At 43.7% G+C, this 15,069-nt stretch overlaps 1 protein-coding gene across 1 annotated transcript in view; it reads left to right on the top strand.

Moving 5' to 3' along the window:
- The window catches only part of CNTNAP5 (contactin associated protein like 5), a 408,220-nt gene that overhangs the window by 364,175 nt on the left and 28,976 nt on the right, over nucleotides 1–15,069 (top strand). The window contains exon 21 of the mRNA XM_029910538.1: nucleotides 12,399–12,529. Coding sequence (XP_029766398.1) covers nucleotides 12,399–12,529 — 131 coding nt within the window. The remainder of the gene's footprint in view (nucleotides 1–12,398; nucleotides 12,530–15,069) is intronic.

Here is a 15,069-nt window from a genome sequence, read left to right as displayed (position 1 = left end):
CCCGGCTCTGCCCTTCCGGGTCCCGGCCGGTCCTGGAGGCGGGAGCCCTGACTGGAGGGACCCTGGGCTGAGGTGCGACCCGGGAGCCCCGCTGCTTACCCCGACCCTGTCAGCGCCGGACCGGCTGGAGGCGAGGGGGGAGCGGGTGGAGTCAGCACTGGTGGGGGGGAGCCCAGGGCTGGGGCGGCAGGGGGTGCGGGTGGGGGGGGAGAGCCCAGGGCCGGGGTGGGGGGGGCAGCCAAAACATTTTTTGCTTGGGGCGGCAAAAAACCTAGAGCCAGCCCTGAATATCAGATCATGAATGGTGTGAATAAGGATGTGTTATTTACCCTTCACAAAGCACCAGAACCAAGAGTCACATAACTAAATTAACAGGCAGCAGGTTTAAAACAAACAGAAGGAAGTACTTATTCACACAATGCACACTTAACCTGTGGAACTCATTGTCCGGCGGTGCCATGGAGTCCAAAATATAAGTGGGTTCAAAAAAGAATAAAAGAAGTTCCTGGAGCATAGGTCCTTGAAGGATATTAGCCAATGTGGTCAGGGATGCTACCCGTGGTTTGGTGTCCCCAAACCTCTGACTGCCTGAAGCTGAGACTAGCCGACAGGGGATGGATCATTCAATATTTGCCCTGTTCTATTCATTCCCTGTGAAGCATCTGACACCAGCCACTATCGGAAGACAAGATACTGGGTTAGATGGACCATTGGTCTGATCCACTATGGCCGTAATTATATTCTTATGTAAGACTTAGGCTCTTGGTTCACATAGGTGTTTTTGAAAATTTTAATCTATATCTTTTTAAGTCCTATATCATGTAATTGTGCATCTTTTCATTATTCATATAAACATTTAGTCCTTTTATGTAGGCTACTATGCCTTTGGGATCAGCATCTCAGCCTCAGGTCTCTAGTTGTAGTCCTTTCAAAATTCACCATTTTCTGGTCATTTTTCAAGGAGCATGGGACCTCAGAGCACCTGCACCTTGAGACACGGATGCATTAATCAAATTGCAAAGAAATTCTAGGTGCCATTAATTACCACACGGGATAAAAATCATTATTCTGCCTTATTAACGGTATCAAAATGGTTTCCATAGATCATTCACCTGAGCTTTTGACCTTCAAGGATGACTGGGTAATTAGATTATATTGTATCCCAAAAGAGTATATCCTAAGTGAGAGTTGTAACACAGTAAATGGAGAACATCTCTGAGTGAAGAAACCAATAAGGGGCATTGCTATAGTTTAGCACTCTTTAGTCTTTCTAATTTCCTATGTCACATGAAAAGTCATGCACCCAACAACAGGCACTTGCTAAGAACAAAAATGTATTTCTTCACTCCAGTGCCAAATGTTTCATGTAACTTTCTGTTGCAAATTTCAGCAATCCCACCAAATAACCAACACCTCAGCATTGTTCTCCATCTTGATCTCACTGTTACAATAGCCCACTTCACTATGATGAAAAAAGACTTGATAATTCCACAGATATATCCTGTCACTTACTCTCCCCTACTTAGGGAAAAAATCAGATGAGAAATCTAAACACGATGGGAAAAGATATATAGGAAATGTGTCTCCAAACCTTTGATTTCCACTTTGCTTTTCTTATGGTGCCACGTGATTCCTAATCCAGAAAGACAGCAGATAGCCAGCATCAAAGTAAAGAGATAGAATCTCAAGCTGTATCCCAAAACGATTGAAAATTTATCTGGATTTATTATCTCATCTCATGACAAACTCAAGAACTGGAGGGATTTTTTCTATTCAGTACCTATTGCCATCTCAGTGAGTACCTTTTCGATTTCTCCACTAGCGAGAGAGACTCTGAAATTGCAAAGGAAAGATTAAAGATAGAAAAAAAATACATCAGTTAAAACCAAAAGTACAAATGAAAACAGCTTGAGTCCTTCTCCTGCCAGCTCTTTGATTTCCAGCTTACAGGAGCTGTAACGAGGTGAACCCAAGTGCCCTGTCATCTAGGGCCTTGAAATCTGCCAGGCTTTTTAATAAATGTGTAATGAAAAACTAACCCCATGGTAGGTGTGAGATAAAGTAGCACACAGCCAAAAAAAAGTCCAAGAAACATAAAGCAGACATTTTGCAGATGAATTGTTTTTTAATAAACTAATAATCCAGGCTAACCTCCCTCCATTTCAAAGTCAGAAGCAGGCTTGTGTGAGCATTTTAAGTCTACCTGCTCCTATTACCTTGCAAACATGTTTAGTTAAACCTGGAACATCTCCTTCCTAACAAGAGCAAAGCCTTTAACATTCTTAAGCCAGGCAAAGGCAGTAAATTGAGGGCAAAATTAAAATAAATCCACATACACATGCATACACACAAAGAAAGAAAGGTCTCTTCTCTTCTCTTCTCTTCTCTTCTCTTCTCGCTGAGCCTCCCTCTTCTGCATGGGTCCATATTGCTCAATCCTTTGTCTCTCATATTAAGGGCCACCATCACTCACACGGAGTCATATCTAACTGTGAGAGTCATGCTTGGAGTGAAGTACTATGAAACATGGCAGAACTGGACCCTAATAAGTTGTGCTAATGCAATATACTTATATGTCTATAGCGCTTTTTGGCCTAAAGGGTGTCAATGGTCTTTACAAATTAGACACAGAATGCACTTTGCCCACCATCAAATTGCAGCTCACAGAGCTTAGGACAGTAAAGTAGGGGACAGGGCCATGACATGTAAAGTTAAGGACAGGGCATATTTAACAGGCAGGAGTAGAGGAAAGAGGTCAGATTGGGGCATATGGGCTATGGTTTTGTGTAGGGCAGTGGCTCTCCAACAGTGGTCTATGGCTGACTGATGCGCACTTGCTGATTGTCCCTGGAGAGCTGGCGGAACCATGGCACTGGTGTTTCCTCCCTATTTCTAGCTGCTGAATCACATGGATGCACATGCTTACTTTCTAGATATTGTTTGTTCGTGCAAGCCATTGCTGTAGTTAACACAGGAAAATGATGTTATCTTTAGGGGGTTTAGGGATGTAATCACACAGTGCAATCATGAATGGAAAAGGAGGCAGCCTAGGTAATTGTAAATGGGAGGTGATGTGATCCGAGGGAGAAGAGCAGGGGAATCAGGACTATTGAGGCTGGAGACAGAGGAAATAACTACATAACCTAGGAAGTCTCCCTGCCAAAACCATGCCACACAACATGGAACTTGTGATGGTGCAGAGAATCCACTTGCATGTATGTAGAAAATCAAGATGTTGACAAGAAGTTTCTATTCAAACCCAGCGTGACTAAGTCTTGGAGGCAGTAGGTGGACTTGACTAGCAGGCATCCAAATGAAATTTGCTTCTGCTTATGGTCTTCTAAACCTCTGAGCGTGTGAGACTTCTTTGAAAGGAGAGGCAGCCAAAAGCATTCAGCCACGGACTCTGATTGGCAGATTTCTTTTTTGCTGTCCAAGAGGAAGGAGATACAAGGGTGGCTTCATGAGCTCAATTTGTGGAGGCATTTTATGCATTCAGAATACTTACTGAATGGTCAACAGATGCCAGGGGACGCAAAGGGAACAGCTAGAGGACTGTAATTGGATTATATAAAGTGGGGAAAGAAGAGCAGCTGTTTGTAACTAATCTGTGCTGCATACATACAGACTGACATTGAACATATTGACATCTGGGATAAAACCCAGGACCGCTGGCTGCAAACAGAGAGGTCCCTAGTACTTGATTTGGAGCTGAAAAGAGAATCGTCATTAGCTGTTGAAAGCAGTAGGCTTTTATCATCTAGAGCTCATCCAGTAGAGGACAGTTTTCTACACACGCCCTCTGGCCAATGAATTGCAAATGACAGGTCATTTGTTCAGACAAGGTGGGTGAGGATCTTTTATTGAACCAACTTCTGTTGGTGGGAGAGACAAGCTTTTGAGCCAACACAGAGCTCTTCTTCAGGTCTGGGAAAGGTACTCCTAGCCTCACAGCTAAATGCAAGGTGGAACAGATTGTTTAACCTAAGTAGTTAACACATATTATAAGAGACCATTCGAGGCAGAGGGTCCTGTTAATACTTCTGCAGTTGTAGGACAAAAAGAGAGGATTAGTAGGTTACAGATTGTTGTAATAAGCCGTAAATCCAATGTTTCTGTTCAGTCCATGATTTTTAGTAATGAATTTAAGCTCTCGGGCTCGTCTTTTGAAAGTGTTGCGCAGGTTTCCTTTGAGGATGAGGACTGATAAGTCAGATATAGAGTGATCGCTCTGTGAAAAGTGTTCACCCACAGTTGATAGGGTGTTTTTGTCTTTTATCATTTTTCTGTGTGAGTTCATCTGAGACTGTAGTGATTGTCTGGTTACACCCACATAGTTGTTGTTGGAGCATTTAGTGCAGTGGAGGAGGTACACCATATGTTGTGATAGGCATGTGTAGGACCCATCGATCTTGAAACGTATGTTGTGGGGGGTGTTGATCATGGTAGCAATGGAGATATATCTGCAGGTTTTGTATCTGTTGTTCTGGCAGGATTTGGTGCTCTTTGAGTTGGTGTGTCCTGGTCTGTGGTGAGCTCGTTTCTCTCATATCCTGGGACTGAAAAGGCTACAAATACACTGCCTAGGTCATTTGTTGTCTTGTTTGAGGAGCTGACCTCAGCCAGCACTGCAAAAAATGCTGTGTGGAGGCTTTTACATTTGAAGTGAAATTGCAGACGTCCTGTTTCTTTATATCTATATATGGAAAGCCCAAACAGGCACAAAAAACAAAACAAAAAAAACCCCAAACAAACAAAAAAACCCAACCAAACACCCACAGAAGCCCTTTACACTAAAATTTTTGGCAACAAATAATGATTCTTTTAGCATGAGAAAACTGGAAAGTTCATAAGAATGTTTAGAGGCAAATAAGTGAAGGTTGCAAAATACAAAATTTGATGAGAGGCTGAGGAAAATTCTGATATCTAAAAGACCCTACCAGGGAAAAGGAATTTACAAATTACAGAAATATGTTACTATTTCCTCTGAAATATATAGTGGCCTATATTTTGCTACAGAAATGTTGTCATGATGAAACCATTATTATTTATTTGTAGTATGGTAGCCTCTAGAACCCCAAGATGAGATCAGGGTCCCATTTTACAGATGGGGAACTGCAGCAGAGAGATTAAGTGACTTGCTTGACATTAACCACAAAGTCTGTAGTAGAGACAGGAATTGAACCCAGACCTTAAGTTGTGCTCTTAACCATGTCGTCCTTTCTCTGGTCATCACCATTAGTCTGATGACACAACAGCCTCAACCCTCTTGAACAAACTATTCTTGTATGTGGTAGGTTTGCTCAGGGCTGTGAAACTCAAACTCTGCTCTGAGGCTTGCAATAAATCAAGCCAGCTTGCTGATGTGAGAGTCAGACTTGTCCAGGCTCAGGAGCCAGCAAAGTCAATGAAACATTAGGCAATATTCAGAAGGGCCTAATGATAAGGGGCACAGGGCATTGCCAGGGGATTAATGACCAGTTGGGTGATGTTGATGGACCATGATACAAGCAGGGACCATTAACCTCAGACAAGTCATTCACAGGCAGTGAACTAACCATGGTGGTTGAAGAACACAGGCATATGATTTCAAATAAGGATTCACAACTCATAGCTCTAAGGGCTAGCAGTGTCCATTCATTTAGCTATTTTAAGATTTAATAACTAGTGTTTTCCTTTAAGACAGCACCACAAAAAAGAGTTGAGCAATAGCAGCGGGATACCACAGGAAAACAAAAGCGGCAGTCTCACCTCTCCATTTTCCATGTGTGTGAAACGAACAGCGATAGCATTTTTTTTTCTCCCACTTTCCAAAAATGTGCAAAGACTTTCTTAGTTAAAAGCCACTGGACGATTAAGAAGATGGGTCCGGTTATTTCGTATCACCAGCTGCACATCCTGTGAAGAGTAAATTTGTTGAGTAAACGTCCCTTGGGAGAGGCTGCTAATTAAGGAGCAGGTTTCCTACCCAGCTGTTACAAACAGAGAGAGAGAGAGGTTGTTCATTTTTAAATAGCCAAGCTATAAAGGGGAAGAAGTACCGCAGCACCAGGATTCTGCAAGCGGCCAGGGAGCTGTTTGGTGGTGCCTGGCACTGGAGACAATCCTCTAGCACCATGTGATGTGGAATTAACAGAACAAAATGTCACCTAAATCATTGCAAAGGGCTTTCTGGACACAATTTTTAATAGCTGATTTTGAGTGCATAGCATTATTAATAGCTTCACAAATGTTATTTTCCCCTGTTTAATCAACTGCTTCCCTAATGATTTTCTCTCTCAACTACTGCTTGTATGCATGCTGTGGAAATATCAAAGCAGTGTGGTCACTAGTTTAACAGTCTGCCGAAGTCATTCTGTGTTCAGCTGTTGTATGTATAAAGGGTCTGTTAGGAGTTTCACTTGGGGTGTCTGGGGTGGTTGGAGCTGAGTGGGCTAAGCCAGTGATTCCCATTCCATCAACCCACCCCCTACTTCTGGGTTTTCAAAGTGAAACCATGGAAGGGCTCTGAACAAACAAAAGGAAGTAGTTCTTCACACAACACACAGTTAACCTGTGGAACTCATTTCAGGGGATGTTGTGAAAGCCAAAACTATAACAGGGTTAAAAAAAGAATTAGATAAGTTACTGGAGGACAGGTCCATCAATGGCTATTAGCCATGATGGGGGATGGAAGTCCATGCTTTGGGTTTCCCTAGCCTCTGATTGCCAGAAGCTGGGACTGGATGACAGGGGATGGATCACTCAATGATTGCCCTGGTCTGTTAATTCCCTCTGAAGCATCTGGCATTGGTGACTGTTGGAAGACAGGATACTGGGATGGATGGACCATTGGTCTGAACCAGTGTGGCCATTTTCATGTTCTTAATGCCATTGGTGGTACATGCAGAAATCACCCCGTTTAAGAAGTCTTGATGTAAATACTGGGTTAAGGCTCCTTCCAGACTCCTTAGCAGAACAGGTTTGAATTCCAAATTGAGCACCATGCAGTTCACTGGGTGAGGAGACCGTAAAGGCAAGATTAGCATTTTCAGACTTGCGTGCCAATACGAAGATATACAGGGTAAAAATTTCAAATGTGCCTATGTGATTTAGGGGCCCACGTCTGTTTTTTTACAAAAAACTGCTTCAGAGCCCAAGGCTCACTGACTGTCAGTGGGACTTAGGTGCCTAAGCCACCTTGGCGCTTTTGAAAATGTTATCCTTAAATCTACATTTAGACACCTAACTAAGGGCCTGATTTCCAGAATGGCTGAGCAGCTGCCGCTCCCACTGACTTGGATGGAGTTTCTCTTGATTTATACCAACGTATTTGAGATTGAAATGAGGCCCATCTGGTGTGATCTTTCTCCCGTTGACATTAATGGGGGCTTTGCCATTGACTTCATTTGGAGCAGAATTGAGCCTATATTGGTTATTTATTTTCTCTTCTCACCATCCATAGCAGACTATAGCAACCATTACAGAAGAAAGGATCAGGCCTGTCAAAGGGTATTTTTTCTCCTAACTCCCTAACATGAATAGGAAGTTTGCAAGCACGTCCCCTGGACTGAAACCTTGAATTAAAATAGCCGTCTGTGGTTCCACTCTTGGGTCACTGCAATAATACAAGTGCTTGCCAAATGCACATGTGCTTATTGTACTGCTTTTTAAAGAAATCATCGGTAACTGACCGTCACTTACACTTCTATCTGTGGAAATGCTCACAGCTGGCGCTGCTGATACCCACGGTACACAGGCAGCAGAAAAATAACTATCCTGTTGATAGAGTTAACTGAAAAAAGAACATATGGGCCATGTCATAATAGATAACATTATGGCTGGGATGTTTGTTTGTGTCGTGCAATTTGTGTCATTTGATAATCTTACTCGTGGTGGTGTATGCCGAGAGACCTCTAAACAGCCGATTATGTTTGTATTAGAGACACAGAGTCTGGACTCTGGTTTGGTTTTGCTGTGCTCAGTGCAGTACTCGGATCACAGGCTTTGTATAGGTGGTTTTAAGCTACCTTTTATGTTCCTCCGATCCTGGGGCTGGGATTGACAGGGTAGATTAGAGTAGCTCCAGGGGGTGTTTTAACAGCCAGGGATCGCCAAGGTGTAAGAATCCCCTGGCCACATCCCCTTCCCTGCAGCCACAAGGCACGGTGGGAGTGGTGTAAATGCTGCGACACTGGCTCTTCACCCTCCAAGGTTTTCCCAGAAGCTCATTTAAGCCAGCTTTGCATCGCTGGAGACTAGCCGTAGATTTGAAGGCCAGAAGAGACCCTTGTGATTCTCCAGTCCAACCGTCTGCATTTCAAAAGCCAGAGAATTTCAGCAGTAAACTTCACCATAGTGGGGCCAAGAATCTGACCTGTAAGGCAGAACTGTCCCTCCATTGTGCTTAGTTAATAGCATTGGTCCCCAGGAATTCCATGGATAATAACCAGGCAGTGAAGCGGATCATTGCTTGAATACTGTTGCACGTCTTATGTACCTGGTTAGACATGGCAAGCTGAGGTCAGGATGACAAGCCAAGCCATCATTGCAATGAAGTTCCCAGATGTGTACTGCTGTGACTATCTTAATTCCTATTAGAGAGACAACACTTAATTACTATTGTGAGATAGAAACGATGCAAAAATCATAGTAACCTGAATTATGCCCTTGCCCTTTTTTGTGGTTAGTGATACCCTGGCATAATGGGACACAGAACTCCAACCAATCAAATAATCAGAATTCAAAGTTGCACACAAGGTTTCTTAATAATAATTAATAATGCATTTCTCTTTCTATCACACATTTTAATGTAATGAAAAGATTATGTAAATCTGCCAGCATGAAAAGATTTGCTGCTGATTAAGCACCAAAGTCTGCTCCCAGTTACACTGGTGTAAAGTCCAAAGTAACTCTGTGGCAATCAGTAAAATTGCTTATTTATGTTGATGTAAATTTGGCCCCTGGCAAAATCCCTTAGTTCAAGTCAACGGTTTTGAAGAGCAGAAGTCCAAAGAATTCTTAGCTGGAATTTCAAGAAAATTAATAACCGAGGATGTTATGAACTGATCCCTTCCAATCTTTACAAAAGGACATTTTGTAGGTATTGAGTATATGATTTTTTTCTAATGCAATCTAAGAAAAAGAACAAATGGACCAGAATATCAGCTCATGTAAATCAGTATAGCTCTGAGGAAGTCAGTGGAGCATTGCTGGTTTACAACAACTGACGATCCGGCCTATAGTTCCGTAGGTAAAATTGCTCCAGAAACACTTGTTAGAAAAACAGTGTGCTGTTCACTACATTTGTGCACGTACGTGCAGTAACACCTTTCAGCTGACGTCTCAAAACACTTAGCAAACGTTAATGTCCCATAACTTCCCTGTAAGCTAGCCAGGCATTTTCACACCCAAAGAAATTCTAGGTAAAGTCTACGCAGCCTGCGGCAGCAAGCATCCCAACCCACGTCGACAGACTCAGGTTTGCACAGCTCACATTCGCCCCCTAAAAATAGCTATGTAGACAGCGCTTTGAAGTTGCAACTTGGCTTGAGAACCTTAGGGCTTGTCTACACTTGCAGCGCTGCACCAATATGTTGTGACTCCATAGCACTTAGTGAAAACACAACCTATGCCAGTGGGAGAGCTTCTTAATCCACCTCCCCGAGAGGCCATAGCTATGTCAATGGGAGAAGCCCTCCCATAGACATATCGCTGTCTACACTGGGGAAACCCACACCCCTAAGCGACAGAGTTATATCATCATAAGTTGGTAGTGTAGACCAAGGCTGAGTTCCGCCCTGAACCACGACATCCACACTGCTATTTTGAGGGCACTAGCTTGAACCCCTCTAGCATAAGTCTGTCTGCCCGGGCTGGGAGGCTCACTCTGTTGCAGCGTAGACATGCCCTCTGTGTTACCCTAATTATGGAGGTGCCACTAAACAGCCTTAATCACAGCCATTGCTTGGTGTCACATTACTGATAGGTACTCTCAAACTTAGCTCCAGCTTTATGCAGGTTTTCACAGGGAATATAAATGAATTGCGTTAGAATTGGGAGACTCCTTGCAGGGTAAGGTTCTATTCAGTATCATAGAATCCTAGAAGATTAGGGTTGGAAGAGACCTCAGGGGGTCATCTAGTTCAACCCCCTGCTCAAAGCAGGACCAACACCAACTAAATCATCCCAGCCAGGGTTTTGTCAAGCCGGCCCTTAAAAACCTCTAAGGAAGAAGATTCCACCACGTCCCTAGGTAACCCATTCTAGTGCTTCACCACCCTCCTAGTGAAACAGTGTTTCCTAATATCCAACCTAGACCTCCCCCACTGCAACTTGAGACCATTGCTCCTTGTTCTGTCATCTGCCACCACTGAGAACTGCCGATCTCCATCCTCTTTGGAACCCCCCTTCAGGTAGGTGAAGGCGGCTATCAAATCCCCCCTCACTCTTCTCTTATGACGAAGGGTGGCAGAATCTGGTTGTGTATTATTGTATTTAAACCATCTTAAGCCCATGTACTGACCGAGATGTATGCACAAATTGCCCAGTGACATCAATGGGAGTTCCAACTTTATATCTAAGAAACTATGCCTCTTATATCCTTTACTTTCCCCTTCTATTAAAACCCTTTCTGATCTTGTAGGCCCCTTGGACTGGTGAAAAGACTGATTCTCAATAGCCTTTCTAGGGTGACCAGACAGCAAGTGTGAAAAATTGGGACAGGGGGTGGGGGGTAATAGGAGCCTATATAAGAAAAAGACCCCAAAATCGGGACTGTTCCTATAAAATCGGGACATCTGGTCACCCTAAGCCTTTCCCACTTTCCCTCATGCCTTTGGGTACGCTGCTAACTTCTTGCTCCAAACTTTGAGGTGAGCTGACCTCCCTGGATAGGCTGAGCACGGCAACGCCCACCAGTTAGCAGCCTGGGGCTTGCGTGCCCTGGATGGTTAGGAAAATACATTCCTTCTACTGAAGTTCCTTTCTGAAAAGTTTCCGGGCCCGAGCCTGAAAGAACTCCTACTGAAATCAATGGGAGATCAGCACACGGTGACATGCACCCACGTGAAGAGGGCCAACATTATGCCTATGCCTTTTAAAGACTTTGCGAGGACTTCAACAGTGTATAGGATGTTTGCTGTACAAGGGCAGATTTCACCCAGGGACAACTTCTAAGATGGGACTAGATTTGCAAGCTCTGAAACAAACTAGAAATAAAAGGGTGGAAAAAACCCCATAGTGACAGCCAGTTCCCCTCCAGGTCATGTTCACCTGCATCCATCTCCAGAGTGCAGTGATGCATGGAATATTTGGAGGTAATGCAAATAAAAGCAATGGAATGGAAGGAGAAAAGAGTTGCTTATGATGGTTTTTAGAAGAGGAAAAAGCAAAATGAGGAGCCACTGCTCAGCAGATTGTGGGATTATATATGTTTATTACTGCCTCCTTTGAGATACTGTACTCCTGAAATGAATGGAGTAAAATAACTATGGAAAAGGTTTTTTGTTTTCTGTAGAACCAAAAATGTTCAGCATGTGTCAATTACTGACGTGCAAGAAAGCCCCAAAGATTTTCAGAATTTTGTTTTGTCTTGTTGTTACCTAATTACATGCTGAACTGCAAAGGCTTGTTCTTCACTTGCCCAAAAAAAAAAAAAATTTAAAAGGATCCAGTCAGTGCATTTTCCCCCCAGAGCTTTTAAAAGCATATTCTTTGTCCTTAATCTTTTATGGAAAGATTTAAAGTGATACGTTTCCTTTCTCACCTTGTGTACTTGTGGGTTTGCTATTGTTTGGCTTTTCACCAAGTGCCGGGCAGCCACAACTGATGTTTTGTTACAAAAGAGCAGGGAAAGATTTGTTTGTCTTTGGGTTTGAAAAGAAATGCCATCACTTTAGCTGAATTAGAACCATTCTCATTTTCTTTTTAAAAAAAAAAAGTACAACATATTGTCTGCTACATTGTCCGTTACATTTCACTTTACTGTCTTCTTGAAGAGTAATAATAAAACCCAAAAATATTACTGTAATGAAACAGCTCTAGACCTGTATGCCCTCTGGTGGAAATGATCATTCATACAAAGGAGTCTAATATAGATCAAATATTGTGCAAATGTTAAACGTATGCCGTATGGAGAGAAAGACGCATTCCTTTAATATAGTTATTTGCTTGATCATTTCAGTTATATTTTTGCACAATGGAATTTGTAAGCTGGTGCGAAGGAAGTTTCCAACAAATTATTTGTCACGCTTTTCATTAAAGTTTGACCATTTTTTATTTTAACTTCTTTATGATCACTTTAACTTGTGTCACTGGTTTTATAAAAATAAATGAATGTTGCGTATTGCGCAAAGCTGTTGAACCGTACCTAGTTATGGACACACGTTTTATAGGTGGAAATGTGCTTTCCTTTTAAGGAAGCTTACAAGTCCGATACAAGTTGAGTAAGGATGGCTTCCTCGTTTTCACCATTGACTCTGGAAACCTTGCCAACCGGGAATTACACCATGTGAAGATCAACAGAGAAGGAAAAGAACTCATCATTCAGGTATCAAACCTACCTGCCATGGTTTACTTTCAGGGTCCTATTCACTACCTGTGCCCAACATTAATTAGTACCTTACTCCACAAACAGTCCCATTGATTTCAATGGACTTACTTAGTAGGCTTCATGACACTATTTGTGCAAATCCCTACTCGCTGGTGGGAGCAAAGGATTCACAATCTGGCACCACCGTGAGCAAGGCTGGCAGAACATAGCTCTTACCAGATTGCATTTTCAAATAATGTTGTTGATTATCATCTGAAATAAGGCATATGATGCAGATCATTAGGCTCATAGCCTTTACGGCCAGAAGGGGCCATCATGATCACAGAACCTGATACACTCTGGGCCATAACCTTTGGCTGGGTTACAGAAGTCCTCAAATCTTGATCTAAAGACTTCAAGTTATAGAGAATCCACCATTTACTCTAGCTGAAAACAGCAAATGACCCATGACCCACAACACAGAGGAATGCCCCCCCCCCCCCCCCCCCCCCCCCCCCCCAATCCAGGGTCTCTGCTAGTCTGACCTGGGGGGAAATTCCTTCCCAATCCTAAATATGGCGATCAGTTAGACCCTGAGCAAGTAGGCAAGACCCTGCACAAGGCCTCAGATACCTGGGAAAGAATTCTGTGTAGCAATTCAAAGCCTTCCCCATCTAGTGTTCCACCTCTGGCCATTGGAGATATTTGCTAATAACCAGCACAGATGGGCCAAATGCCATTGTCAGCAGCCTCATCATACCATCCCCTCCATAAACTTATCAAGTTCAGCGTATTGCCGAATTTAAACAAAAGAGCCACGGTGAGTGGAGGCATGTGGGAACCTCATTGATTTCAGGTGAATGTGACCCAGAGTTGAATGTGACCCATAATTTGACTACATGAGGAGGAGGAAGGACTGATAGGGTTAGATTGGGTGACTATTACCACTCACATAAACAGTCCCATTGACTTCAGCAGGACTAGCTGTGTAAGTGCTTACCTCATCTACTGTGATAACCTTCCATCAGCTGATGAGAGCCCCAAAGTCCTACGCACCACCGCTCTCCAAATACATCATTCTCACTGTCCCTTTGAGAAGCCATGCTGAGTCCAGGACCTGGTAGGTGGCCTGTTAGGGCTAACAAGTAACCTTGTGCTCTCCTGTTTTTCAAAAGAAGAGCGGGGAGTGAGCGCACAGCAGTGTCTGATGCTCTCATACCCGGGGGAATTCCTGCCGCTTTTAGGCAAGCTTCTGCTTAATTGCTAGGGCTGAATGGTATTTTCTGGCAGTCATTAATGAAAAGAGAGGGCAAGGCAGAGACAGGAAAGGAGGAGAGAGGTAAGGAAAAGGCAGTGAGAGAGAGCATCACACTTTTTTTTTTCCTTTGGTTTCAATTTATTGGCATAAAACTATCCAGGTATTGGCTATGTCCGGGACACTGTAGAATTGTCCCACCTCCGGTCAGACAGCCCCTGCGCTGTTGAGGAGGATGAAAGGCCCAGGGAAGCAGAGCAGTCAACGGGAGCAGAGGGAAACCTCCCCATAGTTGGGACCCTCCTTCCAGACGGTGCTGGGGTTGCCTCTCGCATTGAGGTTACCTCTCCGGGGGAGGGAACTCCAGTTGCTAGGAAAAGGCAGGTATTAGTATTGGAAGATTCGATCATTAGAAACGTAGATAGCTGGGTTTGTGATGACCGGGAGAACCGCATGGTGACGTGCCTGCCTGGTGCGAAGGTTGCGGATCTCTCGAGGCATCTAGACAGACTTATGTGTAATGCTGGGGAGGAGCCGGTGGTCATGGTACATGTAGGTACCAATGACGTAGGGAAGGGTAGGAGAGATGTCCTGGAGGCCAAATTGAGGCTGCTAGGGAAGAGACTGAAATCCAGGACCTCTATGGTGGCATTCTCAGAAATGCTTCCAGTTCCACAAGCAGGGCCAGGTAGACAGGCAGAGCTTCAGAGTCTCAATGCGCGGATGAGACGATGGTGTAGAGAGGAAGGGTTTACATTCATTAGGAACTGGGGAAACTTCTGGAATGGGGGGAGCCTATACAGGAAGGATGGGCTCCACCTAAACCAAAGTGGAACCAGACTGCTGGCACTAAACATTAAAAAGGTTGTAGAGCAGATTTTAAACTAGGAGATGGGGGAAAGCCGACTGCTGCAGAGGAGCACGTGGATCGGGCAGAGACTTCTCTTAGGGGAGAGTCTAATGATAGAGAATCTCCAGGTTATAGTCAGGAGCAGAGGATGGAAGAGGATAAAGTAGGGGCCAGATCAGATGATAAACATTCACATAAAAAAGAATCTGACACATCAGAAAAGGGCAGACAAATAAACAGTGACAAGTTTTTAAAGTGCTTTTACACAAATGCTAGAAGTCTAAATAATAAGATGGGTGAACTAGAGTGCCTTGTGATAAAGGAGGATATTGATATATTAGGCATCACAGAAACCTGGTGGACTGAGAGCAATCAATGGGACACAATCATTCCAGGGTACAAAATATATCGGAAGGACAGAACAGGTCGTGCGGGGGGGGGGGGGGGGGGGGG

This window comes from Terrapene carolina, unplaced genomic scaffold (assembly GCF_002925995.2).
Source record: "Terrapene carolina triunguis isolate 2854851 unplaced genomic scaffold, T_m_triunguis-2.0 Scaffold62, whole genome shotgun sequence".
Taxonomy (NCBI): domain Eukaryota; kingdom Metazoa; phylum Chordata; order Testudines; family Emydidae; genus Terrapene; species Terrapene triunguis.
The sequence above is the reverse complement of the archived record's forward strand: the minus strand, read 5'-3'. Positions and strand labels throughout refer to the sequence as shown.